Source organism: Jaculus jaculus, chromosome 1 (genome assembly GCF_020740685.1).
Source record: "Jaculus jaculus isolate mJacJac1 chromosome 1, mJacJac1.mat.Y.cur, whole genome shotgun sequence".
In the NCBI taxonomy this organism is placed as follows: Eukaryota; Metazoa; Chordata; class Mammalia; order Rodentia; family Dipodidae; genus Jaculus; species Jaculus jaculus.
In genome coordinates this window covers 11,495,436-11,520,241 of record NC_059102.1, presented here as the reverse complement: position 1 = coordinate 11,520,241, position 24,806 = coordinate 11,495,436, and the positions used below count along the sequence as shown (strand labels likewise).

General features: G+C 47.6%; 1 protein-coding gene across 1 annotated transcript in view; it reads left to right on the top strand.

Moving 5' to 3' along the window:
* Btbd16 (BTB domain containing 16) overlaps nucleotides 1-24,806 on the top strand; it is a 51,251-nt gene that overhangs the window by 15,541 nt on the left and 10,904 nt on the right. The window contains exons 7-10 of the mRNA XM_045141768.1: nucleotides 159-273; nucleotides 3,734-3,803; nucleotides 5,706-5,836; nucleotides 14,338-14,457. Of these exons, the coding sequence (XP_044997703.1) occupies nucleotides 159-273; nucleotides 3,734-3,803; nucleotides 5,706-5,836; nucleotides 14,338-14,457 (436 nt within the window). The remainder of the gene's footprint in view (nucleotides 1-158; nucleotides 274-3,733; nucleotides 3,804-5,705; nucleotides 5,837-14,337; nucleotides 14,458-24,806) is intronic.

Genomic DNA, 24,806 nt, shown 5'->3' with positions numbered 1-24,806 from the left:
TGTAGGGAACCAGGGTCCAAGTGGCCACCTGCCTGAATGGGGTCTGCGTTTAGGTCAGAGCTCATCCTTCCGTTTCCACCCGCCCAGCTGTGGGCGGAGGTGTAGAGAGTCCCTGCACAGAACCCACGCTGACGGTCCCTGTACTGCCACCTCCACAGCTTTTGCCCTGGCCTTGAAGAACCTCTACATGACCGACGTGGAGATGAACGTAGACAACGTGCTGGGGGTGATGGCTTCTGCTCACATCCTCCAGTTCGACAGCTTGTTTCAAAGGTAAGGGGTCAGCCCTAGCAAAACCAGGAATGTCCTTCCTGTCCTGTCTCATAGAACATTCCACTTCCCTGGGTGGAGACTCCTGGGATCCCTTGGCATTAAGCATGACTTAGAACCCAGAAAGGGATAAGACTCAACTCACGTGAGCCTCCGTGCTTGTTTTACACACTCCGTGTTGCTGGGGGTTTTGTTTGAGACAGGGTCAAACTCTCCATGTCGCTGAGGTTGACCTTGACTTTCTGATTTCCTGCCTTTACCTTACAAGTGCTTGGCTTACAGTCACACAGTAACCATGCACTGCTTATTTGGTGCTGGGGCCAACCTCAGGGCTCTGCACTGGAGCTACACCCCCAGATCTCTCTAGAGGTGCTGACTTTAGCCAAGTGATTCTTGGCTAACAGGAATGAATTACAAGTGGGGATGCTTCTGTGGCAGAGATTGTGCAGGTACGAAAAGTTACAGGGACCCCTGAAGCTGGCTTGCTAATCAATTTCACCTGAGTTCATTTTGGAGTAGCAATCTCTCTCCATTCAGTAAACAAACACATGTGAACAGGTTTTATTCGGCTCATTCCAGACACAGCCTTGTTTTATTATAAATAATTTTATTGTTATGAATGTCATATACAGTCGCTGCAAATCTTTTTGAAGGGAAAAAAATGCCATGATCAAAAGCACGATTACTTACTGATCCCAATGCCCACTTGGGGCAAAGCTTCTGGGGCTGGGCTGCAGTGTAAAACTGGGTGCCCAGTCAGTGTGTGCGTGGGAGAGGTCAGGGAGACCTGGAGGCCTTGAAAGAAATGGGTGTCAAGTGTTAGGGCTTCCACACCTCGAGGTATCACCTGGGCCCTGGATGCCCTGGGCTGTGGACACTGAGAGCTTGGGGGGGGCGTGACGGACTCCGCCCAGCATTTCAGCCGTAGGGAAGCAGCCTGGAGGGGTTGGGTCAGAGGCTCCCACATACTCCTAGGAAGGGACTTTTCGTCAGAGTCCAAGCAGTCGTGTGCGTGCGTGCGTGCGTGCGTGTGTGTGTGTGTGTGTGTGTGTGTGTGTGTGGTGTGTTTAGTCCTACCTACAGTCAGCTGCCTCTTTGCCTTCCTGTGCTTCATTCTTCTATCCCACAAAGTCACAAAGTGTGGCTCAGAGCTCCATAGGACTTTACTGGGGACCAGGGAATGCCAGCTGGATGCTTTGAGATAGCACGTTGACCATGGTCAGGCACTGTTTCCAGCTCTTTGAAGGGGTTTGGAGCCTTCACTTCCTTGCAGCCCGGGCATTGGTCCTTTATTTGAGCTAACTCTATGGGAGAAGGCTGGGGTCTTGTGAGGCCCACTTGCTTCGGGTCACAGGTTTCTGAACAGAGCAGCCAGGGCCCAGTGGTCAAAGAACCCCAGCCCATGAGGTGGCTGTACTGTCTCGTGCTCCTTTTGGACCTCTCCCGTCCGTGGCCCTCTTCAAATGGAGTTTACTTATCTAATCAGACCTTTCTCCACTCCTCTGCAACTTCCAGAGCCATTTCTTGTTTTATTTTGTTTTGTTTCTTCTAGAATGCCAGGGAGACAAAGAGGGGCAGATGGGTGGCTGTCTTTGGAGACCTTCTGCCCAACAGTCCCCAAAATACAGGAAATGAGTCAAGTCATGCAGAGTGAATAGCAAGAACTCCCAAATGGAACATTATGGGTAGGGTATAGTTAATTTCAAGTACAAATGGTACTTATGACAAGAATAGCATTTCTTAGAAATACCCTCTTTTAGCCTCCTGTGATGTCCTCCATGTTTTAATGCCCATGAAAGGTTACTGGGGTGCCCAACCTTTCAGCACTGTGACATGATGTTGTCATCTGCAGACATGTTAGACCACATTCGCAGCTCTCTTGGGATGCATATGGCCCATGGGCCATAGGTTGGACACACCTGGATATGAATGACATAGAAAATACTTAGTGGGATGCATCTTTCTAGAATATCTTGTTCCTTCTTCTTCTATTCAGGGGTGTGTGATCACTGTGCCAACAAAGTCCTAAAGATGGACATGGTATAATGTAGTGTATTCGTTTTCTGTGAATTCTGGATTCAGTTCAGTACAGTTTGAGGGCAGGGATATTTCACCTCTTCAAGCCTCAGTGTGCTTTTTTTATTTTTAATATTTTTTATTTATTTGAGAGAGAGAGAGGCAGAGAGAAAAAATGGGCATGCCAGGGCCTGTAGCCACTGCAAACAAACTCCAGACATATGTGCCACTTTGTGTATCTGGCTTACATGGGACCTGGAGAGTCGAACCTGGGTCCTTAGGCTTCACAAGCAAGTGCCTTAACTGCTAAGCTATCTCTCCAGCCTGGTCTTCTGTTTTTGTTTTTCTTTTGTTGCTATTGTTGCTTTTTAGGGCAGGACCCTGATGTGTATCCCTGATTGGACTTGAACCTTATTTCTGTGTGTGTGTGTGTGTGTGTGTGTGTAGGTGTAGGTGTGTGTGTGTGTGTAGGTGTGTGTACAGGCTCATAAGTGTGTGTGCTCATGTGTGGGCAGATATGCATGTGAAGGTGTGTGGATGTTAGAGAGACAACCTTGGGCACCATCCACCCCCAGATCACTGCCTCGGTTTTGTCCTCTGACACCATATATGAGCTCTGCTCACTTAACGTTACTTCATGGTCTGTAGCCTCTCCTGCTGCAGGGCCTTGGGACTTGCTATTTATTTTATCTTGGAGTAATGGTCTCTCAATCTCTGGCCTGACCAATTCTTTGTCCCACAACTGCAGGTTCTCAATATCACATTTTTAGTTTCCTATCAATTTCTGACTTAGTCACACTAGGTTCTGTTCCCCCATTTTCTACATTCCTATGGCATCTCATCCTTTAACTTTTTGTGTATGTGAGTGAACACATATGTGTGTGTATTTGCATGTATGTGCATATGCGTGTATGTGAGCAGGGACATTTGAATGCCTTAACCTCTAAGCTATCTCTCCAGCCCAAAAAAATCAAACTTTAATGAGTAATTCAACCACATGAACCAGGTCTAGCTATGAGAAAGATGAGATTTTCATCAGAAAGTTGCTCTTGAAACCCATTTGTGCCCAGAGAGAAGCAGCATTTGAGGCCTCTAAATAGCAAGGCAGGAAGGTCTCTGTGGAAAGAAAATGCCTTGGGCAGGAGAGCACACCACAGCCATCTTGGCTAAGATTAAGCCTCAGCTAGACAGCTTTGGCTGTTCTGGCTCTCACCAACAGTCCTTCTCCTTGGGATGGAGGCTGCTTTGTTACCTTCTGAAGAATTTTGACCTCTGGACTTAACTTCGCTCAGCCCAGAGCTCTTTGTAACAGGCCTACTTGGGACAATATGCACATAAACAATGCTCCCTTCCCTGTGAGAGGTCTCTGAGCCCCCCCTTTCTGACAATACCTAGAAGTGTTTCTGGATCAGCAGCTTTCTCTCTCTCTCTCTCTCTCTCTCTCCAGGTGTGTAAACATGATGATGTGCAGGCTCACACCAAGCACAATCAAGAACTTCTACCTGGCCGGCTGCAAGGTGAGAGGACCTGGGCAGTGTCCGTGGCTCCTGGGGTTCAGGAGCATCATGAGGTTCCAAATCCTGGGATCTCATCCAGTAGGCAGGCCTGGCTCCAAAACAAATCCATTCAAAGGCACCAATTTAAGGATAAAAAAATATTTAATTTTGAAAACTGAATGTTTGATCTGGAAAGTGTTTTTAATTTATTTTTATGTATGTGCATATGTAGAATGTATCAGTGGGTGTATGCATGTTCCTATGTATGTGGGTGCAAGTGTGTGTGGGTACACATTCAGATATGTGCATCAGAGGATAGCCTTAGATGCCATCCTCAGAAACACTGTCTACCTATGTGAAAGACAGGGCCTCATTGACCTGGTTGGAGCTCACCAATTAGGCTAGCCTGTGAACTCCAGTGAATCTCACATCTTTATCTCCCTAGTGCTCAGATTACAGGCAAGCACTACCATACCCAGCAATTTTATGTGGGTACTGGGGGTCAGACTCAGGTTCTCATGCTTGCAAGAGAACTTTGCCCACAGAGCTATCTCCCAGCCTATATTTCTTTCTTTTTTTTAAAAAAAAATATGTATTTACTTACTTAGAGAGAGAGAGATAGTGAGAAAATGGGCACACCAGACCTTCAGCCACTGCAAACTAACTCCAGATGCATGTACCACCTTGTGCATCTGGCTTCTGTGGATACTGGGGAATTTAAACTGGGTCCTTAGGCGTCATAAGCAAGTGCCTTAACCACTAAGCCATCTCTCCAGCCTTACTTGTTTTTAAAAAAATCCATTTCATTAAAAAAAATGAGCATGAGCCAGGCGTGGTGGCTTACACATTTAATCCCAGCACTCGGGAGTCAGAGGTAGGAGAATCACCATGAGTTCGAGTCACCCTGAGACTACATAGTGAATTCTAGATCAGCCTGGGCTAGAGTGAGACCCTACCTCAAAAAAAAAAAAAAAAAAAGTGCATGAATAATGACAAAACCATTAAAAGGCCTTAATTTCAGGCTTTCAGGGGAAGTTAGCAGGAAGGCCTTTCTTACTGAAACAGGACTCCTAAGACATTCTGGCTAGAGCCATGAGATCTTGTCCCACACGGGCCCAGTCCATGGTGAGAACAAATGCACTCCAGCTGTCACGACCAAAGGAGGGCGGGATGACTTGGGTTCATCAGCTGCTGAGGCAGCACTGGGTCCCAGCCTCAGGCCTCCTGACTCCACTTCCTCACTCACAGTCACTACTGACCCGTGGCTCATACACCGTCACGAACTCGCTGCAGGGTAACATTCAGTTCACTTACAGCCAGCGTATCACGATGGCCTTAAAACTACATACAGGAACGTTCTTAATGTCTGTTTGTCAAGGAACCATGTGGTCCTCACTGTCACTCTGTGATTTTACAGAGTCACTCTTGGTAACATCTTTGAATTGTGGTTGACATTTCTCAGCAAGTCCTTAGCTCTGGAGAGACCCTCTGTCCTGAGGACACGAAAGACATACTATGATGCTTTCCAGGGTCCCTGGCTCGGGAAGCCTTTCTCACCTTCCCTGTTCTTTCGTTCTTGTTGAAAATATGGGTGTGGAGCAGGCTCTGGGCTCCCCAGGGCGCCTGTGGTTGGTCACTGACAGCCCCGGGGTTCTAGCCCGCAGCGTCAGGCAACCTGACGTTGTGCCTCGCTTTCTCCATTGAAATACGGTCTAGGGAGCTTACTTCACAGGGTGGGCTGAAATCAATGGAGTGCAGGGCTTCAAGCACCTCGTGCTGTAATTTGCTTGTTTTCTTTGAAAGATCTGGGCTGCTGACGTGGTGGTGATGGTGAGGGGGCACACGCGGAATGTCCCTGGAAGCCAGCAGAGGGGCTGGGAGTTGGCCATTGCTCCTCAAAGGCCTTCACTTTTGCCTCCTCAGTACAAGGAAGAACAGCTCATCATGGCCTGTGAGAAGTGGCTGGCGATGAACTTGGTCCCGCTGGTGGGGACCCAGATCTACCTCCGGAACATCCCTCAGCATCTGCTGCAAAAGGTGCTGAGCTCCCCCAGGTCAGAGCCAGTTCTGGGGTGCCGCATACACCCGGGGTGGCGTGGGGGGAAGCGGGTGGTGGGGAAGGGCTGGGGTGGCCACACGCTTACATACCTTTGGACATTACCCATGGTTCCCAACTCCCCACTTTTCCTGATAGCTGGATGCAAGCCCATGCCCATGGGACATGTCTGATGGCTCAGGGGTCAATTCACCAGTACCCGTGTGAAGCCAGACTCACAAAGTAGTTCATGCATCTGGAGTTTGTTTGCAGTGGCTGGGCACCTGGCACACCTATTCTCAGTTTCTCTTATAAATCAATAAAATTTTAAAATATTTTACTCGAAAAGATTTCAAACTTAAAAAATATAAGAGCCGTACAAAGAGTATTTGACTTGTGACAACTTACATCCACGTGCACCATCTGAAGCTGAATATATATGAGGTTGCAATTGAGCGAAACACATGTAACTTCCGAGGCCTCACAGTCTTGGCACACAGCCACGGAAGAATGCAACCAGTAATGACTTCCTAAGGACAAGAACTTTCCATAATGACAAGCTAGGTGTCAACTTCAAGAAATCTATTATTTGGCTGGAGAGATGACTTGATGGTTAAGGCACTTGCCTGCAAAGCAAAAGGGCCCAGGTTCAATTCCCCAGTACCCACATAAAGCCAGATACACAAGGTGGCACATGTGTCTGGAGTTTGCAGCAGCTGAAGGCCCTGGTGCACCCATTCTCTCCTTGCCCCCCGTCTCTCCCTCTCAAGAAAAATAAATAAATTAATACAATATGTTTTAAAAAGACACTTATTGGGATGGAGAGATGGCTTAGCAGTTAACATGCTTGCTTGTGAAACCTAAGGACCATGTTCGACTCTCCAGATCCCAAATTAGCCAGACACAAAACGGTGAGGCAAGCACAGGTTGCATATGCCCACTAAGTGGCACAAGTGTCTGGAGTTCAATTGCAGTGGCTGAGGCCCTGGTGTGCCAATTCTCTCTCTTTCTCTCCTCTCTCTCTCTCTCTAAAAAAAAAAAAAGAAGAAAGAAATTTACTATTGATATGATGCTTTAATACCATCAACACAATACTAGTTCCCAGTAGCATTATCTCTCCCTCTACTTCAAGATTTATCCTAGGATAACACACTGCATGTAATTGTCAAGTTTCTTTGTGATTCTATTCATTTATTTGTTTGCATGCATATGTGATGTGTGTGTGTGTGTATGTTCAAATGTGTGTGGAAGCCAGAGGTTGACCTCATGCATCTTCCTCAATCACTCTTCTAACTTTATTTACTTATTTATTTTGAGGTAGGATCACTCATGAAACTGGGCACTCACTAATTCGGCTAGACTACCAGCAACTCAGGGGTTCTGCCTCTGCCTCTTTAACACTGCAATTACACGCTTTACCTGGGTGCTGGAATCTGAATTTGGGTTCTTTTGCTCATGTGGCAGACACTTTGCTCATCGAGCCATCTCCTCAGCCTCCTCTGGGACTCTTTAAATGGCTCTTGGCACCCAGTGCCAGTTTCCAACGGTATGTTTCTTTTGGATGAGTTTCAAGAGTAGACACTAAAATCTACTAAAGAGAGAGAGAGAGAGAGAGAAGAAAGAGAGAGAGAAGTGGTATCTTAGAAAACAAATGTTTAGTCGTGGTTATGAGGTAGAAAGTGCTCTTCAATCTGGAAAGATTTTTCTCCATGCCAGATGATTGCCTTTATGCTAAAGGAGGCGAGAGGGTGGCAGGACATTAAGAACCCCCCCAAGAAGAATGGAGTTCAAAGGGGAAAGTGGGGGCGAGGGAGGGTATTACCATGGGATATCTTTTATAATCATGGAAGATGTTAATAAAAATTGAGAAAAAAAAACTATATAAAAAAAAGAACCCCTCCAAGAGCCCCTGACCCAGAGCAGCAAGCACCCTGACAGGCCCCGAGTCACTCCGTTCTGCTTGCCCGTGTTTCCCCACTGCTGCCCCTGCCCCGCCCTCCCGCGGCACAGCAAAGAGCACAAAAGGGCAGAGCGTGTGCACATGGCATCGAGAGACATTTCGTGACTCCATCCCTCCCTTGGAAAGGCTGAGCTGTCCCACCCTGGTTGCATTTCCCTGAAAAAGAGGAAAATACGTCTGACCACAACCGGAACGCTGGTCATGGCACGGGCCTGACAACAAGCTCACTTGCAAGAAAACAGCTCAGAAGCATCGCATGTCAAATGTCTAGACTCAACGGCTCGGAAGACATGAGCAAAGTGGAAACTGGGTCCTGTTCCTCTGGCCCTCCACAGGCGGCATCTGTGCAGATGGCCCAGGCCTGTTCTGCTTGAGGGTCACGTCCTTGACCCACAGCCCTGACGTAGGCAAAGGGATGTGACCAGGACTCCTGTCATCCCAGGCCACCCCACGTCACTTTAAGTTGTTCTCCAGTGGTCACTGGCTTGCAGCTTATGGGAGGTGGGAGGCATTGGGAGCAGGAAGGGGGGCACCTGTTAGACATGTAACCACGCTGAAGATCCTCATGTTAGGGCATTTACTAAAGTGAGATTGGGGGTTGGAGAGATGGCTTAATAGTTAGGGTGCTTGCCTGTGATGCCTGAGGACTCAGGTTCAATTCCCCAGAACCCACATGAACCAGTTGTACATGGTGGTACATGTGTCTGGAGTTCGTTTGCAGTGGCTAGAGGCCCTGATATACAGATTGTCTCTCAAATAAATAAATAAATATCTTGAGTTGGAGAGATGGCTTAGCAATTAAGGAGCTTGCCATCAAAGCCTAGGGACTCAGGTTCAATTCCCCAGTACTCACATAAGCCACATACACAGGGTGGCTCGTGTATCTGGAGTTTGTTTGCAGTGGTTAAAGGCCCTGGCATGCCCATTTTTTCTTGCTCTCTCTATCTTCCTTTATTTCTCTCTCTTTCTCTGTCTGTCTTAAATAAATAAATAATAATAAAGTGAGGTTGGGACCACTGCCCCAACCTGATCAAGAATCCTCCCTTGGTGGCTGGGGAGATGGCTCAGTGACTCAGGTGCTTAGAGCACACGCATCAGGACTAAGGACCCAAGTTCGGACCCCATTAGGCATAGACACTGTGGCTTGTCAGGACCTGTGCCTGGCCTCCTGGTACTGTGAGGTGAAGGCAGGGAATCCTCGGAGCTTGCTAACCCAATCAGAGAGCTCTGAAGTTCAGTGAGAGGGCATCACTGATAGAACGAGACATTCAACGTCTACCTCTGGCCTCTGCACATATACACAGCCACATACATGAAGCAGAGCACCTTGGGCATGTACCGTTCTGCGTATACTAACGCCCTCAGTCTCCTCAAAGCCACACTATCCTCCCTGCGATAAGAGGCTTGGCGAGTAGGCAGGAAGGGCCTAGACTGGCCCCAGGGTCCACTTCCTGCCCCTGACATAGCACCCCTCCATCGTTCATCCTGGAGCCGAGACACCCCTACACTAGGGGAGAGCTCAGTGGGGTCTGGAGTATCCTGAGAGGTCAAACGTCAGGTCAGGAGCAGGATGTCCTTCAGCTCCACTTGGTTGACCTGCCAGCCTCCCACTGTCCCCTGACCCCTGGGCCTGTGGCTGCACGTGGTTGGAATCCGCTCTTCTCCTGGAGGCGCTACAGCCAAGGCTCGTTCCGCCTTTCCTGTCTGAAGGCCCTTTGACCTCATTGTTTTGGGGGATTTTGCTTTCCACATTGTAAACGACCTGGGGTTGAAATCTGCACAAATACACACTGTTTTCCTTCCCTCCCTGGGTTTAATTTGTTTGCCGAGGCATTTGGTTCTTGGTTAATTCTCTCTGTTGAGGTCACTACTGGTGACCCTGTTCTCGTAACTTGAATTTATGAAAATTTCCCTCCAAGTTCTGTTTCCCTGCAAGCTAAGCTCCCTGTAGACGTAGGAGGATGAAGACCCCCAAGGTCCTTCCAAGTTCCCATCTGTAAGAAGACTGCCTTGCAACAGGGGCCTCCAGTCCCTCTGTTTCCAATCCTCCCCACTTTGGTCTGTGATCTAGGAAGGCTCATGACCTCAGGAGTGCACCCTCCAAAAAACAAGACACCCCTGTCATTCCTTTCATGCCTGCCCTGTGACGGCGTGGGCCCCCGGTCTCAGTGTAGTCCTTGCAGCCAGCGGTTCTCGCTGGCCAAGGAGAACCATGCCCACCAATTACCGAGTACCAGGTGTAGAAAGAATACCGGGTGCTTGTCCACACTGACTCAGTCCCTCAGCAGCACGACAGGGGTGGGTACCGACACCTGCGTCTTCACCTGTGAAAGGAACATGACAGGAAGTGAAGAGATGAGCCAAAGAGCCCTGGCTGTGGGAAAGCTGGGAGCTGAGCCCAAGTCGGAGGGACCTCCAAGCCATGGGTATTACCAGCCTTCTAATATGCTGTGCATGGTGCCCTTTTGCAAAAATGATCTTGCCACTTCTTTCTCTTTTTGATTTTCTCTCTCTCTCTCTCTCTCTCTCTCTCTCTCTCTCTCTCTCTCTCTCTCTCTGTGTGTGTGTGTGTGTGTGTGTGTACATGAGTGTGTATATGCCTGGCATGTCTGTATGTGTGGGAGGGATGCACCGACAGAAGTACACTCATGCACACGGACACCAGAGGTCCATGCAGGATCTCTACCTCAATTGCTCCCCACCTTATTTTTCAGAGAGGGTCTCTCAGTGAACCCGGAGATCACTAACTCAGCCACACTAGCCAGCCAGCAGGCCCCAGAGGTCCTTTTGTCTACCTCCTCAGGGCTGGGATTAAAGGCATGTGCCCCATACCACCAATTTTAGGTGGGCATTGGCGATCAAAACTCGGTGGCAAGCATTTCACCCTTTTACCCACTGAGCCATCCTCCCAGCCCCCTTACCCTTTTTTTATTGGAGGCAGGGTCTCACTCTAGCCCAGGCTGACCTGGCACTCACTCTGTAGACGCAGGCTGGCCTCAAAATCACGGCAATCCTCCTACCTCTGCCTCCTGAGTGCTGGGATTAAAGGCGTGCGCCTACCACTCCCTGTCCATTACCATTATTTTATTCTAGAATTATTTATATGACCGGGAAGATTATACAAACCACAAATATATTCAACTTCCCAAATGAACAAATAACACTGTGTTGTAAGTGAAGAAATAAAATATTACCAGCAGGGCTGGAGAGATGGCTTAGTGGTTAAGCGCTTGCCTGTGAAGCCTAAGGACCCTGGTTCAAGGCTCGATTCCCCAGGACCCACGTTAGCCAGATGCACAAGGGGGCGCATGCGTCTGGAGTTCGTTTGCAGTGGCTGGAGGCCCTGGCGTGCCCATTCTCTCTGTTTCTCTGCCTCTTCCTCTCTCTGTCTGTCTCTCTCAAATAAATAAATAAAAATAAAATATATTTAAAATATTACCAGCAAAGCAGATCACCTCTCCTCTTCCGTCCTATTCCATTCCTAAAGATAAGTGGACAGCTGTTGGGAATGTGTGCGCATACAGTCATGCGATTAAGCTTACTATATATGCAAATACTGCGTAGGTTGTCTTGAGAAGATTTCAACTTCAAGCAAGTGTCCTCAGGTGGTGGGACTGTGCTGCCCTCACTCTGATGCCAGCCCTGTGCTCTGTGACAGTAGATGCCGTGCCTGTCATCAGCATTTTAATTTTGCGCAGTGCAGGGTTCTGTGGAAAAAGAGACACAGGAATCTGCTTGCATCTCTTCCCCAAAGGCCTTTTGTTCGTTTGTTGCTCTGACAAAGAGGGCAGTACCCGTGTCCTCGCTCATGGGCCACTTGTGTGGGTGTGGCTTTCCCTATGGTTTGTGTTCAGAAAGAAAGTTCATTGTTTATATAATCCATTGTCGTGAGAAAAAAAAGTCAGTGTCTTGTGGAAGGCATTTATTTTTTTCCCCCGAAGAGCAAACAGCACTTGCATGGCAGTGGTCACCCACAAGTGCCCTGAGGCGTGAGCAGTACAGGGTCCTTGGTGGGGTTACTTGTTGTGGGGGTGGCAGTGCTCATGCTTTTGGGAGTGATACTGACCTAAAGGCAAAGCGCTTTCCTTTAGTACTAGGATCAGAACTAAAGTATTTAGCACGAGGCCCTGTTACTCCCCTTGTTGCTGTAAACCCCTCCCTGAAAAGATCTCAAGACCTCAGGACCTCAAACGTCAAGTCTTCCCTGGGAGCTGCACAGTGTCCCTGACCCGCGAATGAGGTTCTTTGTGGGGGGTACACAGCACCCAGTGGCTCTGTGAAGTGCTGGCTCCCTTTCCTGCCTTGTTGCAGCCCAGACAGTGACCAACTTGGTCCTGTCTGGCCAGACTCAAGGCCTGGGCAAGGGTAGGTGGCCTAAAAAACCAAGTAAGAGGAACCAGACAGTTCTACTGGTCCACTAACGGGATGAGAGATGGGATGGTGACATTTCCATTGCCCTTTCAAAACACAATTTCGTTTGGTCTCCACCCACGATGACCCCTGAAGGTGATGGATGACCGGGATGTGACACATTTCACAGTCAGGTGCCCTGTCCACGGCCAGAGACCAGAAATGTTGGCATCGCTCCTTTGGCAATCAGGCCAGCAGAGGCTGGTAGAGAAGCTTATGAACGGGACCTTAGGTGGCCACAGTGTCCCTGGCACATGCATTCTTGAGGTGAGGCTGCTGGCTGCTGTGGCTACAGTGTGGGCTCTGGAGCCAGAACCTTCCACTGTCCATTGAGTAAGAGCTTCCACTGGCTGAGTGCAATGCCACGGCCAGAAACCATGGGTAGCACTTTATCTGGGCACAATAATGGGCCTACAGATGTCCACATCCCTGTCTCCAGAACCTGTGAATGTGTTACAGGGTATATCAAAGGGGAAGAGATGTTGTAGGCAGAAGGCTGGGGAAATGGCATTGTGGTCAAAGTCCTTAGTTTGTCCGCCTGGGTTTGATTCCCAGATATTCACATAAGGCCGGATGCACAAAGTGGCACTTGCATCTGGAGTTATTTGCAATGGAGAGAGGCCCTGGTGCATCCATAGTGTCTCTCTTTCTCACACTCTCTTAAATAAATAAATAAGAAATCCCCCTGAGTCCTCATAGGTAATTCCAGGTCAGCCTGGGCCAGAGTGAGACCCTATCTTGGAAAACCAAAAGAAATGAATGAAGTTGGTGGACTGAAGGTTGCTAATTGCCTGATTTCCCAATGGGAGGAACCAGCAGGCCCGACATAATCACCAGGAAGATTCTTCCTATGTGCAGATTGATCAACAGCATCAGAAATAGAGGGAGACCAGAAGACTGTCTCTGGACTGATCAAGGAAGGGGCCATGGGCCAGGGAAAGAGAACTTCCTAAACAGCAGGAAAGGCAGAAAATGATTCTCCCAAGAGCCTTTGGGAGGAGCCAGTCCTCACATTTGGATCAGTTCCCGGAAAGACCCCTTTGCACTCCTGACCTTCAGGAATATAGTAGATCTGTGCTGTCCTCGTCCATTCAGTCTGTTACAACGGCCGTCAGAAGCTCATGCCATGTGCCCCTCCTCTGGTCTTTGGCACTGCCCTCTGGGAAGCTGCTGTCCGGGTCTCTTACAGCTGAGGAGTCACAGTTGCAGGACAGCTCAGCAGCACTCAAGAGGCTCCTAACCCCGGCCCCAATGTGAGCACAGGACCGTGTGACCTGGGATACCTTAGTCATTAGTCATGCGCCACTTTAGGCCAGGACAGGACCAGGTGAGGCCAGTAAGGCACTCACTTTGGGTGCAAAACTGAAGGGGTGAGGCATTTGCAAAATCTCAGTCATCAGGATTAAGTATAGTTTGTGCACTGTTTTAAAAGTCCAAATTAAGGCAAACAGTCACAACGAACAAAACAACAATATTCAATAAACATAAGGCCAGGACAAATCTCCACAGCTACCAAAAAAAAAGTCTATTAATGTCAACTTCACAGTATTATGACATGGAATTAAGTTTTAAAATTCATGTGTTATGTCTTCAGAACACATGTGTGTGTCACAGACGGCATGTAAAAGTCAGAGGACAGCCTGGGCTGTTGGTCCTTGCCTTCCGCCTTGTTTGAGAAAGGTTCTCTGCTTATTTTACCACCAGAAACCTCAGGTTATCTGGATTTCAAGCTTTGGGAGTCTCCCAATTCTGCCTGCTGCTGCTGTAGGCACATTTGGAATTGTACGACCCACATCTGTCTTTACATGGGCGCTGAAGGTACAAACCCTGGTAACTAGGCTTGTATAGCAAGCTTCGAACCACCGAGCCATCTCTCCAGCCCAAGGATACCACTTTCGTAGCAGTAGAGTGGGTGCAAGGCCCAGTGTCGGGCTGCTGAAGTTTGGGGTGCAACCCTGTCATTTACCAACTGAGTAACCTTGAACACGTTATTTAGCCCCTCTTGGAGACCTATAGAGTCAGGACTGGCATAACCTCATTCATTCCCAGACTCACTTCTAACTTTGGTTTCTTACAAGTACTGCGTTTTTCTTGTTTGTTTGTTTTTTCACTGTTCCCAACATTTCTTCTCCATGTTTTATTTTGACCAGGTTGTTCACCTTCAGCGAGTTTCATCTTGTGAAAACCTTACTGACGTGGGTCTACTTGCAACTAAACTGCAATATCCAGACAACTCCAACTCATGAGACGGTGCTGGTCTATTTCAGCAGGTAATGTGACTTAGTGCTGATTGATGAAATGTACCTTTCCAGGTATTCATAACCATACATACACGTATGTATGTACACGTGTATAATTTTCATTTCAACCAGATAGCACAGGATGCAGTTTCATCACGAGGCTCCTGAGTCCCACAGTCCCTTAAACACAGCTGCTCAGAAGTGTAGATAACACACAATTGTTATCTGTGAGATACCACATGCTTCTGGGACTGGTGTGCACAGTAATGAGCTTGATGCAAAAGGTAACTCTGGATGGGTAGGAGAATTATCATATTACATTGACCTCAAAGACTTCTTCTATTTATTCATTTATTTGCAAGGAAGAGGGCATGGGCACACCAGAGCCTGTTGTTACTGTAAACAAACTCCAGATGCATGTGCCACTTTGGGCATCTGTCTTTACATGCATACTAGGGGATTGAACCCAGGACATCAGGCTCTGTAAGCAAGTACCTTTAACCACTGAGCCATTTCTCTAGCTCAACTTCCTTTTTTTAATTTTGTTTTTTCAAGGAAGGGTCTCGCTCTAGCTTAGGCTCTCCTGGAATTCACTATGTAGTCTCAGGCTAACCTTGAACACACAGCAATCCTCCTACCTCCGTCTCTTCAACTGTGATTAAAGACATGCGCCACCATCCCCTTCTCAAATTCATTTTTATAATGAACCCAAATCAGAGCAGGCATTTCCATTTATATTTCACTAGATAACATAAAAAAATTCTGGGCTTTCTGGGAAAGTGTAAAAAGTATTTGAATGGCTAAAAGCATCATAGCATGAATCCAACTTATTATTCTCTCTAAGCTTAAAGAATCTAAATTTTCATACTTCTGAATTCAAGTGAACAAAATAATAATTAAAACAATACTCCTGGGCAGCCTTGAAAGATGACTTACTGAGACCTGTAACTGTTGCAGGAGTTTTCTGCTCACGGTCTCTGTTTATCTGCATAACTATAAGGGGGTAGTTTTGTGATTCCCATTTTACAGATGGGAAACTGAGGTTAAGATGACAGCAATCTTTTAAATGGTAAGGAATGAGCCTGGCTTGACGCAGATCTATCAAAGCCCAAGACACTTTGTTGGTAATTCCAGGAACAGCTAACAGGATTTCTCTTGTGAAGTCTACTCCAGTGGGCTCCGTAGTAGCTCACTGGGTACAAGGTTTAGAAAAAAAAAAATTTGAGATTGACTCTAGCATTAGTTTTGTTAGCCAAGGACTTCTGAACTTGTTTGTATGTCCCTCCATCTGTGTTTTCTGTCTGTTTAATCAAGAGTGCCCCATTAGCAGGGTCTGCTGTGGCCGTGTGGGGACAGGGAGCAGCATGAAGGACTTTACCCTGTTTCTCCTCAGCCTTGTGTGACAGGCATTTTCCATCCCCGGGGAAATCAACTTTTGTTTTTTTATTAAGTGTGTACTTTGTACAGACACATCATGTGCTGGTGCCATCATTTCCCTCCTCCCCGCCCCCACTCTGCTGAGGGCCCTTCTTATGGGGTTGCTGGTGTTCCCCATGGGATTATGAGTTGTAAGAGCAGCAGTCGGTCACTGTGGTGGGAGGAATGTCTCCAGATATCCCCTCCCAACCTGTGGCTCTTATAATCTTTCCACCCCCTCTTCTGCAAAATTGCAAAAAAAAACCCAAAAAACAAAAACAAAAACCTGGTGGGTGTGTTTTTCGTCTACTGCAGTACTGAGCTCTCAGCAGCTTCTGGACTTCTGCTGTGGCGCTGAGTCTCCTCAGTGTCTGTCTCCTTTACCCTGGCTCAGGTGGCCAGACTTGGCATGGAGGCAGCCCTCTTGCTCGTCTCACCAGCTCCTCTGGTTTCTCCCGGGCCCTGGCTGAGATGTGCGGGGCGGTTCATCTCCTGCCAGGGAGTCAGCTAGCTGTTCTTGTCTTGTTAGGTTTTGGTTGTCCTCAGTTCTCACTGCCTTCTGAAAAAGAAAAACCGGTTTTTTAATCAAGAGTGAGATCAGCATAGGTTCAATGGGATAAGCATTGTTAATTTAGAGGTTGTTTTTTTTTTTATATATATATAGATGTAGCCCCTCTTTTGGCCAAAAACCAGTGGGGGCTTGTCAATGGACATTATAATCTTGGTCTCTATAGGATTCTGACTTCGTTCCCCATTCCAGCTATGGGTTCCTTTCCACTGAGCAGATCTCTTAGCCAACTAGAAAGCCATTGGTTACGCACAGAGGCTGTGGGCCACTGCTGCACTGGTGTGTACATCTTGTCAGGGTGGTTGCTTTTGAATGGCAGCATCCTTGATTGCTCACAATGTTGAAAATCAACTTTTAATGAGGAAAAGTCTTCTATCTTCATTTTAAAGGTTTCAAACCCACAGTCAACTGACTTCCTTGGTTTTGGTCCTGTGATGAAACGGAACATCATGGAGGGTGCAAAGCTGCTCACCTCATGGTAGCCAGGAAGCAGAGAGAGAAGAGGCTTGGGTCCCAATATCCCCTCCACAGGCACACACCAAGGACCTCACTGTCTCCCATTAGGTCCTACCACGCAAAGTTTCCTCCACCCCCAGGAACAGCACAGACTGGAGCCCAGAGCTTTAACACATGAACCTGTGGGGCACATTTAAGGTCAAACCATGGCATCTCTATTAAAAACTTTAGGAAATCATGTCCACATCATCCAAGCTTCCTGGGGACTCTGATGACCCTGTAGCCAAAGACAGCCCCAGGTGGCCATGAAGGTCTACCCTAGGCAGGAACTCATTGCCAACATAAGCCTCATTCTCACATCTACATCTCTACTCCCCAACATGAGCAGGAACGGGGCCTTGAAGCACAGCAATGCATGTTCAAGGAGGAAAGACCTCCATTGAGTTGAGCAGATAAACATGTCTTCACGCACACAAAGGTGAGGCAAGCACAAGGTCACACATGCTCACTAGGTGGCACAAGAGTCTGGAGTACAGTTTCAGTGGCTGAGGCCCTGGCAAGCCAATTCTCTCTCTAAAATAAAAACAAAACATGTCTTCACATTCTAATCAGCAGATCAACCTGTTGAAGCCAGATTTCATTTATCTTGTTTTGAAGCATTTAATCTGTTGTTCTTGGAACATCTTAGCACCATGTTAACTAAGTAGCCCATTTTTTTCTTTTCTGTCTTGTTATTTGGGGAAAACATTACTCAGTGTCAGAAGTACATGTGCCTTGGTGGGTTTCTATATAATTTGCTTTGAACCCAAATGTTTTTGCTCCTCCTCCCCTTCTTTTAATAGCTCATAGACACTCTTTCCAATGAGTCATGCCCAACAGGAGAAATTGCTGCTTGGCTACAAGTCAGCTCTCATCCTAGAAACATCTTAGCACAGGGAGATAGGGACTGATCTAGCACTGGGTATGGTGAAACACGCAGGAAGGAGGGGGTTGAAGAGCTGCTGGTCCCTCCGTGAAGAGTGGGCTACTAAGCTGGTGCTCTGGCCTCTTTCCAGCGTATAAAACACACGGGCATTGCTTACCCTCAGAGCTTCCTGCTAATCTGCACCAACTTGCATTTGACCCCAGACCTTTCCACCTCCACCCACCTTGCATTGTCCCAAGCCTGTAGTTTGTTTTCCTTGTTGGGTGTCTCACTGGCCCAGGTAAGCAATAATAGGGTCTTTTCATGGGGCAGTGCAGGTGTTCCCACAGCTGGACCCTGCCCCGCTCACCTCCTCTTTCCTCTCGGGCCTCCCTCTTCTCCAGCAATTCTCCACTCTCCTCTCCTACAGGACTGGGGCTGGAGGCATGCGTAGCCATGCCCAGCTTTTCACAAGGTCACTAGAGAGGGAACTCACACACTCTGATGCCCTCATCCTGGCACGGCAAATGCTCTTATCCACTGAGCCATTTCTCCAGCCCCATCTGAACCTTTTTTTTTTTTTTTTTTTTTTTTTTTTACTTTATTTTCTTTCCTTCACCGGTCTTTTTTAAGTCTCTCATTCACCCAATGTTTATTGAACATTTCTGTGTGTCTGGAAACAGACGGGAGGTTTCTCAAGCTAGCCCGATGTTTGGGAACATCTCCAAGCTTAGTTTTTAACTCTTTTTCTTCTGAGTTATTTTTATTTATTTATTTGAGACAGAGAGAGACAGAGGGAGAATGGGCATGCCGGGGCCCCTAGCCACTGCAAATGAACTCCAGATGCGTGTGCCACCATGTGTATATGGCTTACGTGGGTCCTGCTAGAGGTTTTTGTCCCTGCAATAAAGAACACAATTCCTATGACCAGGCACAGTATCTTTTTTAAATATTTATTTATTTATTTATTTAATTTTTATTAACATTTTCCATGGTTATAAAAAACATCCCATGGTAATACCCCCCACACACTTTCCCCTTTGAAATTCCATTCTCCATCATATTACCCCCCATCTCAATCATTCTACGTACATATATACAATAACAACCTATTAAGTACCCTCCTCCCTTCCTTTCTCTTCTCTTTACATCTCCTTTTTAACTTACTGGCCTCTGCTACTAAGTATTTTCCTTCTCACGCAGAAGCCCAATCATCTGTAGCTAGGATCCACATATAAGGGAGAACATGTGGCGCTTGGCTTTCTGAGCCTGGGTTACCTCACTTAGTATAATCCTTTCCAGATCCATCCATTTGTCTGCAAATTTCTTAACTTCATTTTTCTTCACCACTGAGTAGAACTCCACTGTATAAATGCAGGCACAGTATCTTTAAGGTTCACCGGTGATATAACACATGTCATATATCTTTTTTATTGACAACTTTAATAATATTATAGACAATAAACCATGATAATTCACTCCTTCCCTTCCTCACTTTCCTCTTTGCAACTCCACTCTCCATTAAATCCCCTCTCCCTCTCAATTAGTCTCTCTCTTAAAAATTGTTTATTTATTTATTTGAGAGAGCGAGAGGGGGAAAGAGGGAGAAAGAGAGAGGGAGAGAGAGAGAGAAAAGGAGAGAATGGACATGCCAGGTCCTCCAGCCACTGCAAAGGAACTCCAGATACATGTGTCACCTTGTGCAGCTGGCTTACATGGGTCCTGAGGAATCGAACAGAGGTCCTTTGGCTTTGCAGGCAAATGCCTTAACTGCTACACCATCTCTCCAGCCCAAGTCTCTCTTTTATTTTGATGTCATCATCCTTTCCTCCTATTATGAGGGTCTTTGTAGGCACTGTGAGGTCATGGGTATCCAGGCCATTTTGTGTCTGGAAGAGTGCATTGTAATGGACCCTGAGCCTTGGAAGATGTGATAGAGATGTTTCAGTGCTGAACATTCCTCTGTCAGTCAACATCTTTAAGGTATATCCATGATATACCTAACACATCAAAATGCCCAAGTACATTGCTGCTCTAAGTGGACACAACATCTTTAAGGTTTGTTTGTCATACAACACATGTCAGACAAAGTCTTTCAGGTTCATTCGTGTTACAACGCATGTCAGAATGCCCAAGCTTGTCCTTTCTTGTCTCAGATTTGAAATGCCGGCATCACCAGAGCTGAGGGTCATCCTTGGCAGGAAGAGTCATGACTCCTGCAGGTGACAGGAAGGAGGAAGTGAGAGACCTGTGGCTGAAACTGTCCCTAAAATTACACACTGTGACCTCAGAGGGAGACTTGCCTCAGCACTGTGTTTGAGGTTTGTGGGGAGCTTGCTTTGAGAGCATGAACCAGAGGCAACCCGTATGTGCGTTTCACTATCAAGGAACTGTGACCTGCCTTCTCAAAAGGGGTCACGCCCTGAGTGTTGGCTGAGGAATTTTAGGAAGTTGTCCCCCCCCCCCAAAAAATAAGTGCAAAACCAAAAGGCTGTCTTTACACTGACAGAACTCAGTGCCTGAGAAACTGTGCAGGTTTCAATTCCCCCAAGACAGCCAGGCACAGAAGTCCCCAGACTCCGCAGCCCATTGCTCCCCTTCTTACAACACCGGACGAGCGCCGTCCCTGTCAGGAAAGAGTGGCAAATACGTCCACTCCTCTGTCACCTGGCCAGCAACAGGCATCGGGCGAAGTAGAAACGTGCTGGCCTGGGAAGTGTCACAGACAGTGGACCTTGGTCCTCATTAGGAGAACAGAGATACTGGCTGCTTCCAGAGCGTGGGCCACACCTCCCCAGGTCCTTGGAGAGTTTAGAAAATGAGAGGCTGGGCATAGATGGGTCGTGGCCTGAATGATTATAGAGCAGCAATGATGGTGGGAACCACCAGGAACAACCTCGTGCCCTTGACCAGCCCGAGTCTGGGTCACTTTGAGGTCAGAAGAACAATGGGGTACTTATGAGATCCAGAGAACTTGCTGGGTTCCAGCAACGTGCTAAGTATTTCCCCAGGAGTTGCCTCAGCGCCCCCATCTACCCAAGGAAGCACAGGTGGCGATTGTCCCCACTAAACAGAGAGGGGGAGTCAAGCTAAGAGAACCTCAGGCACATGACTGAGTGAGCGACTTGACTCCAGGACCCCAGCGCGGGAGGCTGATGAACCGATCTGCGATCTCCCCTGGCCAACTATCGCCGTGGGCTTCCTCGACACTTCCCCACAGGGTCGTGAACTCAACTACCTGTCTCAGGAAAGCTCTTCCAAACTCCCCCTGGCAGCAGAAGGCTGTCTAGACAGAGCCTGGCTGGTTGCCACTTGGATCCAAGTACCTGTGAAAGGGAGACTCGGGCCCTGGGTCTCTCCCAACAGCCTTCTCTCACTCCAAACAGTGCAGCAAATGCCTGTGGCTTCTGGGTTACAGTAGGAAGCCTGGCCCTCCCCTACTCTGAGAACACCCCAACCAGGGATGGCTGCTGGGGGCAGCCCAGGTTGGGGAATCCCTGGCCATAGGTTCATTCCCCAGAGAATGCAAGGAAGCCAGGGAAAGCTGCACCCACTTGGTTTCTCCCTCCTTGGCACCTGTTGCCCACCGTGATTCCTCTGGACTTCGTCCTCTGCTGAATGGCGAATGAGGCAGACAAGGACTTGGCACCCAGTTCACGAGGTAGAAGGGACAAAAGGCAGTGTCGTCTGTCCCATGAAGACACGCCCCACACTAGCCTCAGCTCCACTCACCCTGGGTGGTGGAGGATGGACTCCAGGATCAGAAGCCTGACAGTATTAGCCTTCGGGGTGTGTGTGTGTGCATGTTTGTACGTGTGCTGCAGGTACATGTGTTTGGGAGTGTGTGTGCACATATACGTTCATGCATGTGGAGGCCTGAGGACAACCTCAGGTGTCATTCCTCAGGAATATCATCCACTATTCTTTTTATTCATTTATTTATTATTGGTTTTTCAAGGTAGGGTCTGGCTGCAGCCCAGGCTGACCTGGAATTCACTTTGTAGTCTCAGGCTGGCCTCAAACTCACAGCAACCTATTTTCTATTTATTTGAGAGAGAGAAATAGAGAAAGAAAGAGAGAGAGACAGAATGGCATGCCAGGGCCTCTTGGCAGTGTACGCGAACTCCAGACGCATGTGCCTCTTTGTACATCTGGCTTTACTTGGGTACTGGGGAATCAAACCCATAGCACCAGGCTTTACAAGAAAGCTATTTTTATTTTGAGGCAAGCCCAACAGACTGGTCTTTTTCTTTTTTTTTATGTGAGAGAGCGAGAGATACAGAAAGACAGAAAGAGAGAGAATCGGCACGCCAGGACCTCAGCCACTGTAGTTGAACTCCAGACACTTGTGCCACCTTGTGTGCATGTACCACCTTGCATGTTGGTATCACGTGGGTCTGGTTTACGTGGGACCTGGAGTGTCGAACACGGATCCTTAGGCTTTACGCGCAAGTGCCTTAGCCGCTAAGCCGTCTCTCCAGACCCTCATCCACTATTTTGAGACAGGGTCTCTCTTCAGCCTGGAGCCAATCAAGTAGACTAGGCTGGTTGGCCAGCGAGGCTCAGGTTCCCGGCCTGTCTTCTCCTCTCCTGTTCTGGAATTTCATGCTTATGCCTCCATGCCTGGCTTTTTTTTTTTTTTTTTTTTTCCATGAGTTCTCAGGGATTGCATTCAGGTCCTCGTGTTTGTGAGGCAATCACCCACCATTCTGAGCCATCTCCCCAGCCCAACCTTCTTTTATTTATGCCTCAATAGCCGCCCCCAGACACAAGCACATGATAGGGTCTCGTAAGTACTATCAAATCGGATGAGAATGCATTTGTCCTTCAGGCCCCTTCTCACAGCTCCAGGGCACCCCTACGCTCATGTGATGGGACCTCTGACCTGAAGAAGAGCTAGAGATCCCAGGAGTTCCCAGGTCTCCCAAAGACCAAAGGCTCTGGGCAGGTTGGCAGGACATGGGGCCAGCTGTGCATCTGGTTCAGCTGGGGACAGAGCGTGATTTGGACTCTCGCTTCACGGCGAAAGATTCTAAAAGTGTCCCTGGTCAGCTCCATGGGATCTGTTTCAAGGGAGTGACTGCATTTCCAAAGGGATTTGTAAAAATTATTCCCCCACTGTCCTTATTTGTGAAAAATGACTGTTTTATTTATTTTATATTTATTTATTTATTTTGTGTTTTTGAGGTAGGGTCTTACTCTACTCAGGCTGACCTGGAATTCATTATGTGGTCTCAGGGTGGCCTTGAACTCACGGTGATCCTCCTACCTCTGCCTCCCGAGTGCTGGGATTAAAGGCGTGCGCTACCATGCCTGGTTGAAAAATGACCATTTTATAAAGTGAATTATTTCCAAGCAAGGGTGGTAGATGTGTGTGTGGCTGCATGCCTTTCCCAAGGGAATCTGATTTTCTCCAGCCAAGCCTGACCTCCGGCCTCTGTGGCAACTAACTGGTGTTTAGCACTGACGCTGGCTGTGGCGGAGCAGATGGTGAGACTAGGAACCCGAAGCTGTGTGTGCCTTTCCTGCCTCACTCTACCGGGAAACACTTTAGGAGTGCTTGACTTGGACACCACTACAAAGGGAACATCTGTGTACGAAGTCAGGTTCAGGGCCAACTTCTTTTTATCCCATGTGTGTGAGAGAGTACTGTGCCTGTGTTTGTGAATGTCTGGTTATGGGCACATGTGTGAGTGGGTAGACATGACCACATGTACTCAGATGTGTGGAGGCCAGAGGTCAATGTCAGATGTCCTCCTTAGTCACTCTCCAATTTATGTTTTGAAATATTTAATTTATTAATTTGATGGGGTGTGCAGACAGAGAGAGAATGGATGCGCCGGGGCCTCTAGCCTCTGCAAATGAACTCCAGATGCATTCTCCTTGTGCATCTGGCTTCTGTGGGTCCTGGGGAATGAAACTTCAGTCCTTAGGCTTCACAGACAAGCACCTTAATGACTAAGCAATCTGTCTAGCCATCCACATTATTATTTTTTTAATTTTCTTTATTTTATTTTATTTTTATTTTTTAATTTTTATTAACATTTTCCATGATTATAAAATATATCCCATGGTAATTCCCTCCCTCCCCACCCCCTCACTTTCCCATTTGAAATTCCATTCTCCATCATATTACCTCCCCATTACAATCATTGTAATTACATATATACAATATCAACCTATTAAGTATCCTCCTCCCTTCCTTTCTCTTCCCTTTATGTCAATCCACATTATTTTTGAGGCAGGGTCTCTTGCTAAACCTGGAGCCCACTGACTTGATAGACTAGCTAGCCATCAAGCCATCAAGGGATCTGCCTTAGCTCTACCTCTTCAGTGCTGGGATTACAGGCACATGCCACCATGCCTGGAATTTTACGAGTCCTGAGGGTCTGAACTCCAGTCCACATGCTTGCACGGTCAGCACTTTACTCACTGACCCACTCTATATGCCCGAGGCTCTGCTTTCATTCCGTGAAGTCAAGCTGATGGTATTTACTTGTGGGTTCCATAGGAAGTTTGTGACACTCAAAGGAGACATTGGATTGAAATCCTTATTATTTTTTTAAAACTTTTTTTCTTTTCTTTTTTAATTTTTTTTGTTGATTTTTATTTATTTACTTGAAAGTGACAGACAGAAAGAGAAAGAGGCAGATATATAGAGAGAATTGTTGCTCCAGGGCCTCCAGTCACTGCAAACGAACTCCAGACGTGTGCGCCCGCTTGTGCATCTAGCTAATGTGGATTCTGGGGAGTCGAGCCTCGAACCGGGGTACTCAGGCTTCACAGGCAAGCACTTAACCGCTAAGCCATCTCTTCAGCCCAATAGAATATATTCTTGTTAGTCGCTCAATATGTACATGCTGGACACTTTCTGTGTGCAAGGCTCAGAGGCAGACGCAGATAAAAATGTAGCCATGCATCTCACTACAGTCTCTGGGGTTCAACTGCACAAACCTTATCCAAGCTGCCCCTGCTTCCACACACCTGCCCTACCCAGAGTGACGCAGCCCCCATCTAGCCCTGCGGGGGAAACCA